This window comes from Malus sylvestris, chromosome 17 (genome assembly GCF_916048215.2).
Source record: "Malus sylvestris chromosome 17, drMalSylv7.2, whole genome shotgun sequence".
NCBI classification, from domain to species: Eukaryota; Viridiplantae; Streptophyta; class Magnoliopsida; order Rosales; family Rosaceae; genus Malus; species Malus sylvestris.
In genome coordinates, this window is record NC_062276.1 from 17685156 (window position 1) to 17698002 (window position 12847).

The following is a 12847-nucleotide window of genomic DNA, read 5'->3' on the forward strand; positions in this document are numbered from 1 at the left end:
ATAGGCTTTGCGTCAGCATCGGCTCATTTATCCCACTTAAGTGAACAGTAATAGATCTCAATTAACAAAAATAGAAAAAGCATCTCCATCTCTAACAAAAAATAGTTCAATCAATTTTATTAAAATATTATTATTTTTTATTATAAAATAATAAAAAAATAATCATTTTATTTTTTATTTCTAACTTTAATTTTTTTTCTAGGGAAAAACGTGGACATTTGATCTGTGATCAAACGGTTCAGTTTAAAAGTGAAATTCAAATTTTTTTTACCGTTGGAAATCCAACGGCAGAAATTGGGCCATGTCGCCCACCCGAGGGAGATGTTAGTGCGCCTGCGTCGCTGATTTTGTTGTCTGCTACTCGCGCCCACGCGCGCGTGTAAAACACACGCCAGGCGCAACAACACAAATGGCCCGGTCCCAAGGTTTGTCAAAAATGGGCTGGTCTGGAGACCAACTTGGGTTGGGTGCCAGGCAAACACATGGGTTGGAGTGGATCGGCTGAGTCCCAGCCTATTTTTTCCACTGGGTGCTGCCCTTTTCTTGCTCCGGTGGAACTGTTCTAAATATTAACTAGCATTTGGGTTAGAATTTTTTTTTTTTTTTGAAATGAGTAAATTGCAGTAATGATACCTCAACTTTAATCAAATTGGAGCAACGGTCCCTCAACTTATCAAAATATGTAGCTATAATCATTTTTATCAATTTCGTCAAAATTTTGTCAAAATAAGTTATGTTGGAATAACCATTTATAAAATTAGGGTTCCTCAACTCATCAAAGTGTGTAACTATTGTCCTTTTTGTCAACTACATCAAAAACTTTGTCAAAACGAGTTATGTTGGAATGACCATTGCTACAATTTGGTTAAAGTTAATGAACCATTTCTCCAGTTGAATTAAAGTTGAGGGATCATTGCTCCAATTGAATTAAAGTTAAGGAACCATAACTATAATTTACTTTTTTGAAAAAGAATGAGAGATAAAGAGACCAATATGAGAGTGGGAAGTTTTTTTTTTTTTTTTTTTGTTAATTTGAAATATGTTAGGATTACATGTAGGTGAGGTTTTGAAAAAAAAAATAGCAAAATTTGGTTGTGTAAAATTATATTTATGCCCCATATTTTTTATTCATGTTTTGTTTTAATTAGAGTATTAAACTGGTAATTTCATATTGTTTTGGTTGACAATGAGTGTTTTATTAATTAGTAGAGAAGAGATATAAATATAAATAGGAAATTGTTATTAATATTCCAAAATTCTCATTCTACACTCCTAACTTTCTATATTTGGAAAGAAAAATACACTTGTGAGGAGTGTAGAATAAGATTTTTAAAGTGCCAATAACACCTCTCTATAAATATAGGGTTATTTTGTGTGAATAACTGAATATTATGCCCCAAATGAATACTATTTTGTTGCGGCCAAAATGGAAAATGAAAAAGAAAGAAAAAAAATACGCATGGTATCTTTGTTTAGTGTTTGAATCACTCTATCCTAGACTCTAGTGATATTTTTCAGATCCAAAACCGCTCTTATAAAGTCTTTATTTTGAAGCTGTGAGCTCCTCTTATATATGAGCCATCAGATTAATCTTATAGTAGATTAATAGCTCATTTGGATGTACTTTTAAAATAACTAAAAGCATTTATGGTGAAAATGTTTTTGGAACCAATCCTTGGTGAAAATGTTTTTGGAACCAATCCTTAGTAAAAATGCAAGTAAAATTTAGAAAATCACTTAAAGTGCTTTTGGAATCAAAAAATATTTTCTCTAAAAACACTTTCAGTCATTTTAAAAGTACATCTAAACGAGCCCTAAGTTGTCAACTTAAATAATTATTGTTACACCAAAAAACAATAATTTTGCAAAGTGATTAAATTAAAAAAAAAAATTCTTGCGTAAAACCTTCCATCATTTTCACCTATCGTGCCTCACATCCACATCCTCTTCCTTTCTACATCTCTTTCTCAATCGTTCACTCCCCTTTCTCTCGTCTTGAGTTTTTCGTTTTTTTTTTTTCTCCTTTTTGCATATGAAATAGGGTGAGGGACCTGTTTCAAATTTTTCACAGTCAATGGCGTGACACATGTGCATGGACTTAGCGCAATTATACAAATGTTCAACCCATAAATTATTATTTTATTAACATCGCGTGATTGTAAATATTTTTCCTTCTCAATTTTGCAACTTTGCATGGATTTAAGCTTGACTCGAGGTATTTTTATGGCAATCGGGCTTTGAGGTGTGATTGGGCTTGCACGTGAGATTTTTGGCCCCAACACATACTTATTATCTTGCCCATTGCTTAAGTCTTATATTGTTTACTAACTTGACAATCGAAGAGTCTTTGATGGTACACCCCATTCATCTTCGGCTAGCTCACGGTTGTTTATTCTTTCCAAATTACTCGGATTTGTGTATTTCCATGTCTCACGGCAGTGCGCGAATTTAATTCCAACATCTTAGATGATCAATTTGGAATTTCCTTTAGGTACATTTTTATTAGTAATTTTTTGAAATAGATAATCAAAGTTGACGCATTCCAATCAGAACCAAAGATTTAGAATAATCCCAACAGCCAATACATTCCAATAAACAATTAAAAGCATTGGTGGCCCATTTGTTTTAAGTTGTTCATGTTTAAACGAGCCAAAATCCATTGCTCATTTGACCAATCTTTGGAGTGGTTTGAATATTCTGTTTCTGACATTTAGGGACTAACTTTCCATATAATGTTATAGTTTAATCTCTATAGTTTGAGCCAAGCTTCACTTGGCATATAATCTCAATTGTCGCCACTAATTTCACTTTCCAACATAATTTGGTCTGCCACTTAGTACTACGGTCCAGTGATATTCCTTTTCACTTGTAAGTAAGATGTTTTAGGTTCAATTCTCACCAAATGCTAAGCTCATTCTCTTCCCCTTAATATAGATAATATCGTTTGTTAAAAAAAAAAAAACATTTAGGATATGTGTATGAAAGAGAACTGTCTCATGAATCTAACTTCTTTAGATCACAATCCCTTTACTACATATTCCTTGAACTTTATTGTTTAAGCGTATAACATTTATGAGATGACTTTAAACAATAATCTTTGTCCTTAGATTAAACTAGTTTAGTTTAATATGTGAAATGTTTGTGAAGTATCATTACATGATTGCCTTTTGGACACATTTCCAACAGAAGGCTTACGACAGGAGTCAAGAAGACCCTACGACATTAGAACTGCTCTGGCCTCACAACTCTTATGGCCATGCGAGCCATAGCCGAGGAAGTTGGACTCAGAGATGGAGAGGAAGTTGGATTAGGCTGTTAGAGGTAGTCGGATTGTTGTGGTGGTTTGTGACGTGGCAACAACGATGAAGCAGGGCTGATGGTGGTTTGTGATATGTCTGCAAGATACGGACTAAGAAAAGATCAAGAGAAGTAGAGAAAGAAAGGAAAGAAAAAGAGATGGGGAACAGAGAGAGAGGAGAGACCCAGAGAGTTTGCTTTGATTGATTTGTTCTCAGTCGTTGAAATCATATCCAACGATCTGCATTGGTCTGCACGTATGGTCCACAAAGGCTAGTTCAGACATTGCAATATTTTGTTGGTTTGGATCTCTCTCCTTAAACCAACTCAAACCCAAATATTTAGGTCCACTAAAAGACATAATTTAGGTTGGGCCTAAAATGTATTAATTGTTGTGGGATGGTTTTAACCCTAATTTTTTTTGTAAGGATATTTTTTGTAACTTTGAGTTAAGTTATCTCAATTTAATTTTACGAATGTTTCATAACACAACCCGACCGGAGTCGAGACATGATGGGCGTCACGTGAGGGTGACGTAGCCAAGTGTGCAACATAAGTGATAATAATAAGAAAATGCGAATAAATAAAAACCAAAACTAAACTTATTTAACTAGAGATAATATGTAAGTGTGTGAAAGTGATCAAGTATAAGATACACGCATATCAGAGTATAGGTAAAACGAAAGTGCAGTCGAACTAACTAAGTACTAATTATGCAAATGGGGAGAAGATCTTTAAGGGTAGAACATCAGAATCGCCAAGTAGTCCTTGAGCCACCAAAGATGAATAGCTACCTAGAACCTGGAAGGGCACAAAATAAAAGGGTGAGTGGGCAAAAACAAAACGTTTGAAAACATATTTATCTTTATGAACATAATAACCCCTCTCCATAAAAACCGTATAGTTTCCAGAAAATATTACTACGTAGGTATGAAAACCAATGCACAAGAGCAGCGAAAATTGAAGTATGCCATGTCATAATATCTCAGCAATAATAAATGTAAGTCAGGTGTGAAACCAATATAAAATAGTATGTCAGTCAGAGTACCTAACGTGACCTGTACGATTGGACCTGTAGCTCATCAATATAGGCTAGCACACGAGTTAGAGTCATCTAGTGTGACCTGTACGACAAGCTGAGTATAAATATGTACGCTCAAGTGCTATGATCACATAAAGGCTGTGCGATAATTCACGGGTCACCTACAAGTCGGAATCACCTATTGTGGTTTATACGACAGTCTAACACCAAACTTGGATCCAAGGTGAGCGTGCAGTGCAGGAGGTGAACAATCACGTGAAGGCTGGCCCTAGCCCCGGGTGGGAGCACTGATACCGGGGTGCAACCATGATGAGCTCTAAATAAATGTGTGCATACCAATGCAATACAACCTATTCAATCACATAATACTCACTTGAAGCTTACCTGAGTCTCTGCAGCATCACACAATACAATTCACAAGTGTAACAATGCAATATTTAAAATGTAACTTATTTACGACATGGCAAGCAAAGCATAGTTCCATATAAAAACGTTTATGGAAACTATATATATAGAAAACAAATGCACACTCACTGATAAGTAGCAGGATCATAGCCCCCTAGCTTCGCTTGTCCAGGCTCGTCCTCGGGGTTTGTCTCACCTATATGCGATACAACTATTTTTACGTTAATTAATTAGCACATATACGAAATCCAGGAATAACTCCTCATAGTTTGCTCAAATGTAAGGTTTGAATATACGAAAATGATCTACTCGATGATAAGAACCCACACAAATTTTTAGAAAGAATTTTGGACTCTGGACGCGCTGGCCTCACTCAAGCACGTGCACGGCACACTGATGGAAACCTTAACGGCGTTAGGAATATTCCGTCAAAATAGGCGGAATATTTTGTTAAATGGTAACGGCATTACCTAACGCTGTTAGAATATTCTATTAAGGTTAACGAAATATACCTTCTTCTTTGGTCACCCATTAGCCTCCGCCGTTAGTCGCTGTCTGCACGTGCCGATTTCTGGAAAATTTTCAAAGCTTTATATCTACTTCATTTCTTAACCAAAATCCATGAAATTTATATGGATTTGAAGGTCTCGAAGAGTAAAACATGTTCGTACCTATTAGAAGTCCAAAATCCAATGAAAAACTATCGGAAAATTCCTTGGAAAATCCGGCCAACTTTGCAACTTTTCGAACTCACCTATTTCGCCGTCCACTCCACTCCAAATCTACTTTGAAGTGCTAGGGAAGTTGCATAGAGACCATACCGAGCCTCAAAACCTTGTAAATCATTCGTGATCATGCCGGAGCAAACTAACTCCTCGTCAGAGCTTATAGTTTCCGAGCTAAAACTCACCAAAATGGAAAACTAAGGGTATAGTGGTGATCGTGTGGTCGAGAGGAGGATGGTGGTGGTTTCCAAAAGTTCGATCCGTGTGAGTTTGATGATGGTTGTGTATGTGGAGTGTCTCAAGTGTACGAAGGGAGAAGAGTTGAGAAGGAGAGAGAAAATGAAGAGTGAGTGTGTGTGTGTGTTCTGATTGGCTAAGAGCGAGAGAGAGCTAATTTTAATTAGCCCAAAAGAAGAAAAACAAATTATCTGATTGGGCTAAAAGAAATAGAAGCTCATATATTTGGTCCACAATTTGCCCATTTACGCACCTAAATAATCGTAACTTTTTCGTTACGGCTCCAATTCGGTTCTAACTCGCTTCAACACACTCTCAACGTTGAGTACGATTTAATTACGACATCGGAAATAATAATTTAAAACTACATATACGCATCCACATCGCTTAGCCAACGAGTGCATATTCGTCACTTTACACGCTCAAGGAGAAAATTATATAATAAATTGGGACAGGGTCATCATATTTTAACCTAAAAATATTTAAATTTCGCCAAAATTAAAAAAAAAAAAAAAAAAAACCGAACAAGTCACACCAACCAACCACTCAGCCAACAAATGAATGAGTACATATAGAGTGTGAGAAAAAAATTTAACGTAGATATATTTAAAAAATTATTTTCTTATTTTGACCGTTAGATTTAAATTTCAGCTGTTGGATACTTGTTTTCCATTGGATTTGAAAAAAATAAATATGGATTGTGAGATCAAATTCAAAAGATTACCCAAAAGAAAACAAATTTTAATATGAACCGTGGACCACGGCCTAGAAATCGAAAGGCTCAATTTTTTACCATTACCTTTGACCACCAGTTCGGCCACTAGCCAAAATCGTCTGCCCGTTAAAAAAAGGTGGGTCCCTAACATTTGGGTCAAGCAAATATAAACCCAAATTTGGGTTTTCGTTTGGGTTAAAAGCCAAATTTTTGGATTTAGGTCTCACCATTGGGAGACATTTTTTGTTTTGAAACACAAATATTTGGGTTTGGGTCTCACCCTTAGAGTTGGCCTTAGTCTCCTATCATATATTTAAGAGTGAACTGCTGATTTAGTCATTGAATTATCATCTCAATAAAAATTAGGTCCTTGAATTATCACCTTAATGAAAATTTGGTTCATGAATTATTTTTTTTCGGTAAAATAAGTCTTAAATTCATAAAAACTTAATTACATCCTTGTGATATTGAAAACTATTTTATCCAATTTTTTGTGAACTTAAGTCACATAACATATTTTAGAGGATAATGCCATCATTTGCTTGCCTATAAGAACTTAAAGTTGCATATAGGTTGCGAATCTAATGTCTAATTTATCCTCCAAAGTTAATTCTATACACTATTTTTTTTTTTGAAAAAATAGGTCTTTAAACTACGAAAAACAACCAATCTACCCTCTAAGTACATCAAATGCAAGTCACGTGGCTTAAATTGATGAAAGATTAAATAGAATAGCTTCAAATCTAATGTTAGGGATATTATTGGCTGATTTGTATTAGTTTAATAATTGATTTTTCTGGGAAAAAATAATTTAGGAACCTAATTTTCACTCAGTAATAATTTAGGGACTAAATCAGCAATTTACCCTATATTTAATTCATGATAATATTTGGCTTTTAATCTTGTATTTTGGTAACTTGATTTTCAAGTTAAAAAATGGTGCACTTGAATGGTAACAATCCACTTATTAGAGCACACATTAAATAAATATTTACAATTTAAAATATAATAACACGTGTTATAATATAAGTGAATTTATAGATTACAGTAATGTGATCAAACAAAAATTAAATTCTTCTTCTTTTCTATTTAGCTAGAGAAGAATTTCATGTGTTACCAAATTGCCAAGATTATTAATTTCACAATAAACAACAATTTCGTGATTAAAAAAAAAGGAAAAAAAGAACATAAGTGGTAAACTAGTTGCAAAGTTTTCTTTAACTACTTGGATGCAAATTTTGGCAAGTGACGAAACGGGCCCCGGGAGTTGGAGATACGAGGAGAAGCCCAAGGGCATATCCGGAATTTGCAGCGGGGAAAGACCAAAACCTAAAACCTAAAACCTAAAACCTAAAAGAGAGTGAGAGTATAAACCCAGCCTCTCTTTATCACTCGCCTACTTTCAAACTCCACGGCGCAGATCCGAGGAGTTTGGGAAACCCTAGCTCTCTTTTAGCAACCTCCAGTTGTCCTCTGCTCTTCTCTCTCTCTCTCTCCAGCGTTCGTCAACATCATCAGGTCTCTCTCTCTTTCTCTCGCTATTTCTCTCATATGTTTGTATATATTCTTGTGTATCTATATGTCTGGTTGAAAAGTTGTTAATTTGATTGGTATTGTCGGGGGAAATTATTCGTTTTGGTGATTGGTTTGTGGGTTTTAATCGTGTTATGGCTCTGGATCCATCTGCTCGATATGTTTGCAAGTTGCGTTGTTTTTGTGACGGATGGATTTCAATGGCGGTCTGTTTGTTTCCCGAGAAAGTAGCGGGAAATATGATGTTAGCATATTAACCTTTTATGGATTTTTTACGTGTTTGGAGCCAATTCGAATATGAAAGTTGAGGATTCATCTGTTTTCTCAGCGACCCATCAGCGAGTGATTAGTTTTGTTACGCTAGTAAAAAGTTTCAGTTTATCCTATTTTTATTGATGTATCTTTGGTCACTCTTTTTGTTTCTGTGAAGAAAATTATGTTGTTTAGGAGTTGGGGATGAAAATCTTTTCGCTTTTATGTTTTTTTTTCCTGCTCTGGCATCGAAATCATTGTATTGTAATATCCCAATTTGAGTGTGAAAGTTGATTTAGTAGATACTGTAATTCTGAATTTTATCTGGCTATGTTTACATAAAGAGTTATATTACGCGTTACCTTTTGTGGAAGTATTGTGGTATGGAACTTCTTTGATTATTGGGGGAGTGGGCAAAGAGGTGTCTGTTTGCTTGAGGGTTCGTTCTCTGGATAGCAAACGGGCATCTGCCCTTTTCAAAACGCTGATCCGAAGACTAAAACAGGAGTAAATGATTGCCCGCCTTTTTATTTGGTTAACAAGTTTGGCCCTTCTGTTATATTATTTTGAATAATGTTCTTTCACATCTCTGGTAAGCCTTTGATTTTCATATATATTGTGAAGAGAGTAATATGTGCATATTAATTGTCTCATGTTTTATGTGTATGCTTCGGAAATTATCCCATTTCAAAACATTGTATTCTTTTGGGATTTTATGATCCTTAAAGTTTTAAATGGAATTCTTTCTGCAGTCATGGCAGGTGTTGCACCCGAGGGATCACAGTTTGATGCAAAACAGTATGATACTAAGATGAGTGAGCTGTAAGTGTCTTGCTTGGTATTTATTTTTATGTTATTGGTTAAGTTTGTTGGGGGAAGATAATTTATCATAGTACGATTTGCTGTCGCCATTAATGTTTTGACAACCTTTGTAGGCTCTCAACTGATGGGCAAGATTTCTTCACATCGTATGATGAAGTTTTTGAAAGTTTTGATGCCATGGGATTGCAGGAAAATCTTCTGAGAGGCATTTATGCGTATGGTAGGTACAGCTGTGTTCATTATTTAGTTGTCTTTTGTTTCGTAGGATGCTTCTCTTTTGTGTAGTTGTTAATTTATCTCACTGCTGTAGGAATTCATGTTCAATTTCTGAATTTTGAATTCTCTTTTTGCAACGTTTATTAAAGAATGTTTCTTTATAGTTATATTCATCTTTAAAAGTCTCAATGTATAATTTTGTTTTTATTCTGAAGGGTTTGAGAAGCCTTCTGCCATTCAGCAAAGGGGAATTGTTCCATTCTGCAAAGGCCTTGATGTGATTCAACAGGCTCAGTCCGGAACCGGGAAAACAGCAACCTTTTGCTCGGGGATTTTGCAGCAACTTGATTATGGTGTTGTCCAGTGCCAGGCTTTGGTTTTGGCACCTACCAGGGAGTTGGCACAGCAGATTGAGAAGGTTATGCGAGCACTTGGTGACTACCTTGGTGTAAAGGTTCATGCTTGTGTTGGTGGGACAAGTGTTCGTGAGGATCAGCGCATTCTTCAAGCTGGTGTTCATGTTGTTGTTGGAACCCCTGGTCGTGTGTTTGACATGTTGAGAAGGCAGTCACTTCGCCCAGATTACATCAAGATGTTTGTATTGGATGAGGCTGATGAAATGCTTTCTCGTGGTTTTAAGGATCAGGTTGGTTACTTGTATTAAGGTGGTGTCTTTCTTAGGACCACTATTACTGTTTTGTCTTCAATGTTTTCCTAATTACATATGATGTTTTGGTGGTCAGATCTACGACATTTTCCAGCTCCTGCCATCAAAGGTTCAGGTTGGGGTGTTTTCTGCTACCATGCCACCTGAAGCCCTGGAAATCACAAGGAAGTTTATGAACAAACCCGTGAGGATCTTAGTAAAGCGTGATGAGCTCACCCTTGAGGGTATCAAGCAGTTCTATGTCAATGTCGATAAAGAAGAATGGAAGCTCGAGACCCTTTGTGATCTGTATGAGACCCTGGCCATCACCCAGAGTGTCATTTTCGTTAACACCAGGCGCAAGGTGGACTGGCTTACTGACAAGATGAGAAGCCGCGACCACACTGTCTCCGCCACCCACGGTGACATGGACCAGAACACTCGTGACATCATCATGCGTGAATTCCGATCTGGCTCATCCCGTGTTCTCATCACCACTGATCTCTTGGCTCGTGGTATCGATGTGCAGCAGGTATCTCTCGTAATAAACTATGATTTGCCAACTCAACCCGAGAACTACCTTCATCGTATTGGACGAAGTGGAAGGTTTGGGAGAAAGGGTGTCGCTATTAACTTTGTGACAAGGGACGACGAGAGAATGCTCTATGACATCCAGAGGTTTTACAATGTGGTGATCGAGGAGCTCCCATCGAATGTTGCCGATCTGCTCTGAAGAGCTCACGTTTTGTTCCGGTTCTCTTTTTGAGGCAGTTTTTAATTATCCTGTTTTGAAAGTACTGTTTTATGCTGCTGTTTTTGGTTTTGTTTTGTCCTCAAACATATCTAACTGTTAAATGGTATGCGGCCTTCTTGCTCGGTCGGTTTCGATATATGAAGAAAGACTTTTAGGATGTCCGTTGCATACTGTCATTGTGCGGTTCAGGTTTTTGTTATTTTGAATGGTTATAAATATTAAGGTTGTTTCAATATGAATGATGTTTTCTTTCTTAATTTTATTTTTATAGGTTTTGTTACTCTTTAATTAACACCCCACTAGGCCTGGCAAACGGGTCGTGTCAATCGTGTTCGTGTCGTTTTCGTGTAACACCTGTTATCTTAACGGGTCGTGTCGTGTCACACCCGTTATCTTAACGGGTCCTTAACAGGTCGTGTCACTTTACCCAACGGGTAAAGTGACCCGACCCGTTATGACCCGTTATGACCCGTTAAGAAAAATATATTTTTTTTCTTAAATTTGCACATACCACACATTGCCACATAAATATTACTTCAAAACATTAAAACACATTTGTCGTTTAAGTACATCTACACTCGAAAATAAGAGCCTAATAAAAAAATAATACATACACTACTAATTTATTACAAATTTTAAATGTGCAAGGATATGCAAAATGAAACAGTTTTTGTTTTCAAGGTTGTGAAATCTTTCTCAAAAGTTTAAACCTCAATTTACAAAATCCTCGATTTACATCGATCATCATGAAATTGCATTGGAACTTTGGCTTGATCTATTGCCTTCAAGAGTTATGTTGATGATGTTTTCAGTAAGGTTTTCCACGTCATAACTATCTTCTACATAAACTAAGCATAGAAAAAACCAAACATTAAAAATCATTCAAATTATGAGAAGTTTACCAAAATAATTATGAAAAAAAATAAAACAATAGTACTATACCATACTTTTATTAAGTATAAACATAAGATTTTGTGGTATCCACTAATGTAAATATTTTAAATTGAAGATCGAATTCAATCATTGTATTCATATAAGGTCAAGGAGTGTAGCTGCAAAAAATCATCAAAATCAGAGTTAAAATGACCGTTAAATCGTGATTTTTCTTTTTATAACCGTCGAAAAGTTTTGTCCCGTTAATTGATCTCTGAATGTTTGTTTTTTGTAATTTTTGACGTATGAGATCTCGAAGTATATACAAACATGTTTGACGGTTGGATCTTTGAAACTAGTTTCGTAGAATGAGTATCCCATCAAAACAATAGATTCACTAATACTTAATAGTTTATTCATACTTTTATTAAGTATAACATAAGATTTTGTGGTATCCACTAGTGTAAATATTTTAAATTGAAGATCGAATTCATTACTTGTATTCATATAGGGTCAAGGAGTGTAGTTGTAAAAAATTATCAAAATCGGAGTTAAAATAACCGTTAAATCGTGATTTTTCGTTTATAACCGTCGAAAACTTTTGTCCCATTACTTGATCTTTGAATGTTTGTTTTTTGCAATGTTTGGCGTATGCGATCTCGAAGTATATACAAACATGTTTGACGGTTGGATCATTGAAACTAGTTTTGTAGAATGAGTATCCCATCAAAACAATAGATTCACTAATACTTAAGAGTTTATTCATACTTTTATTAAGTATAACATAAGATTTTGTGGTATCCACTAGTGTAAATATTTTAAATTGAAGATCGAATTCAATCATTGTATTCATATAGGGTCAAGGAGTGTGGTTGTAAAAAATCATCAAAATCGGAGTTAAAATGACTCGTGATTTTTCGTTTATAACCGTAAAAAAGTTTTGTCCCGTTACTTGCTTTCTGAATGTTTGTTTTTTGCAATATTTGGCGTATGCGATCTCGAAGTATATACAAACATGTTTGACGGTTGGATCGTTGAAATTAGTTTCGTATAATTCGTATCCCATGAAGTTCAATGGTGTGTGTGTGTATATATATATATATTTATTTATTAAGTAGATTTAAATCTATTTATTTTGTATGTATAATTATTATAGTTTTTAGGGGTATAAAATTTAATATATATATATATATATATAATTATTAAAGTTAATATTTTGGGTATAATTATTATAGTATATATAATTATTATAATTATTATAGTTAATTTAATATATATATATATATATATAATTATTATAGTTTTTAGGGGTATAAAATTGTTAAATTAA

General features: G+C 35.1%; 1 protein-coding gene across 1 annotated transcript; it reads left to right on the plus strand.

The window, feature by feature from the left end:
* The first annotated feature begins 7770 nt into the window (after positions 1-7770).
* Positions 7771-10879, plus strand: LOC126611306 (eukaryotic initiation factor 4A-8). The gene is made up of 5 exons (XM_050279525.1): positions 7771-7939; positions 8959-9028; positions 9142-9248; positions 9460-9890; positions 9988-10879. Exons 2-5 carry the CDS (start codon positions 8961-8963, stop codon positions 10621-10623), a joined length of 1242 nt encoding a protein of 413 aa, XP_050135482.1. The 5' UTR covers positions 7771-7939; positions 8959-8960; the 3' UTR covers positions 10624-10879.
* The last annotated feature ends 1968 nt before the right edge of the window (positions 10880-12847 follow it).

What these genes read in the sequence shown, in the direction of transcription:
- LOC126611306 (XM_050279525.1), top strand. Translation starts at nt 8,961, where the DNA reads ATGGCAGGTGTTGCACCCGAGGGATCACAGTTTGATGCAAAACAGTAT. An exon ending in GAGAGGCATTTATGCGTATG is followed by an intron (nt 9,249 to 9,459) that starts GTAGGTACAGCT and finishes TTTATTCTGAAG; the next exon opens with GGTTTGAGAAGCCTTCTGCC. An exon ending in CTCGTGGTTTTAAGGATCAG is followed by an intron (nt 9,891 to 9,987) that starts GTTGGTTACTTG and finishes TTTGGTGGTCAG; the next exon opens with ATCTACGACATTTTCCAGCT.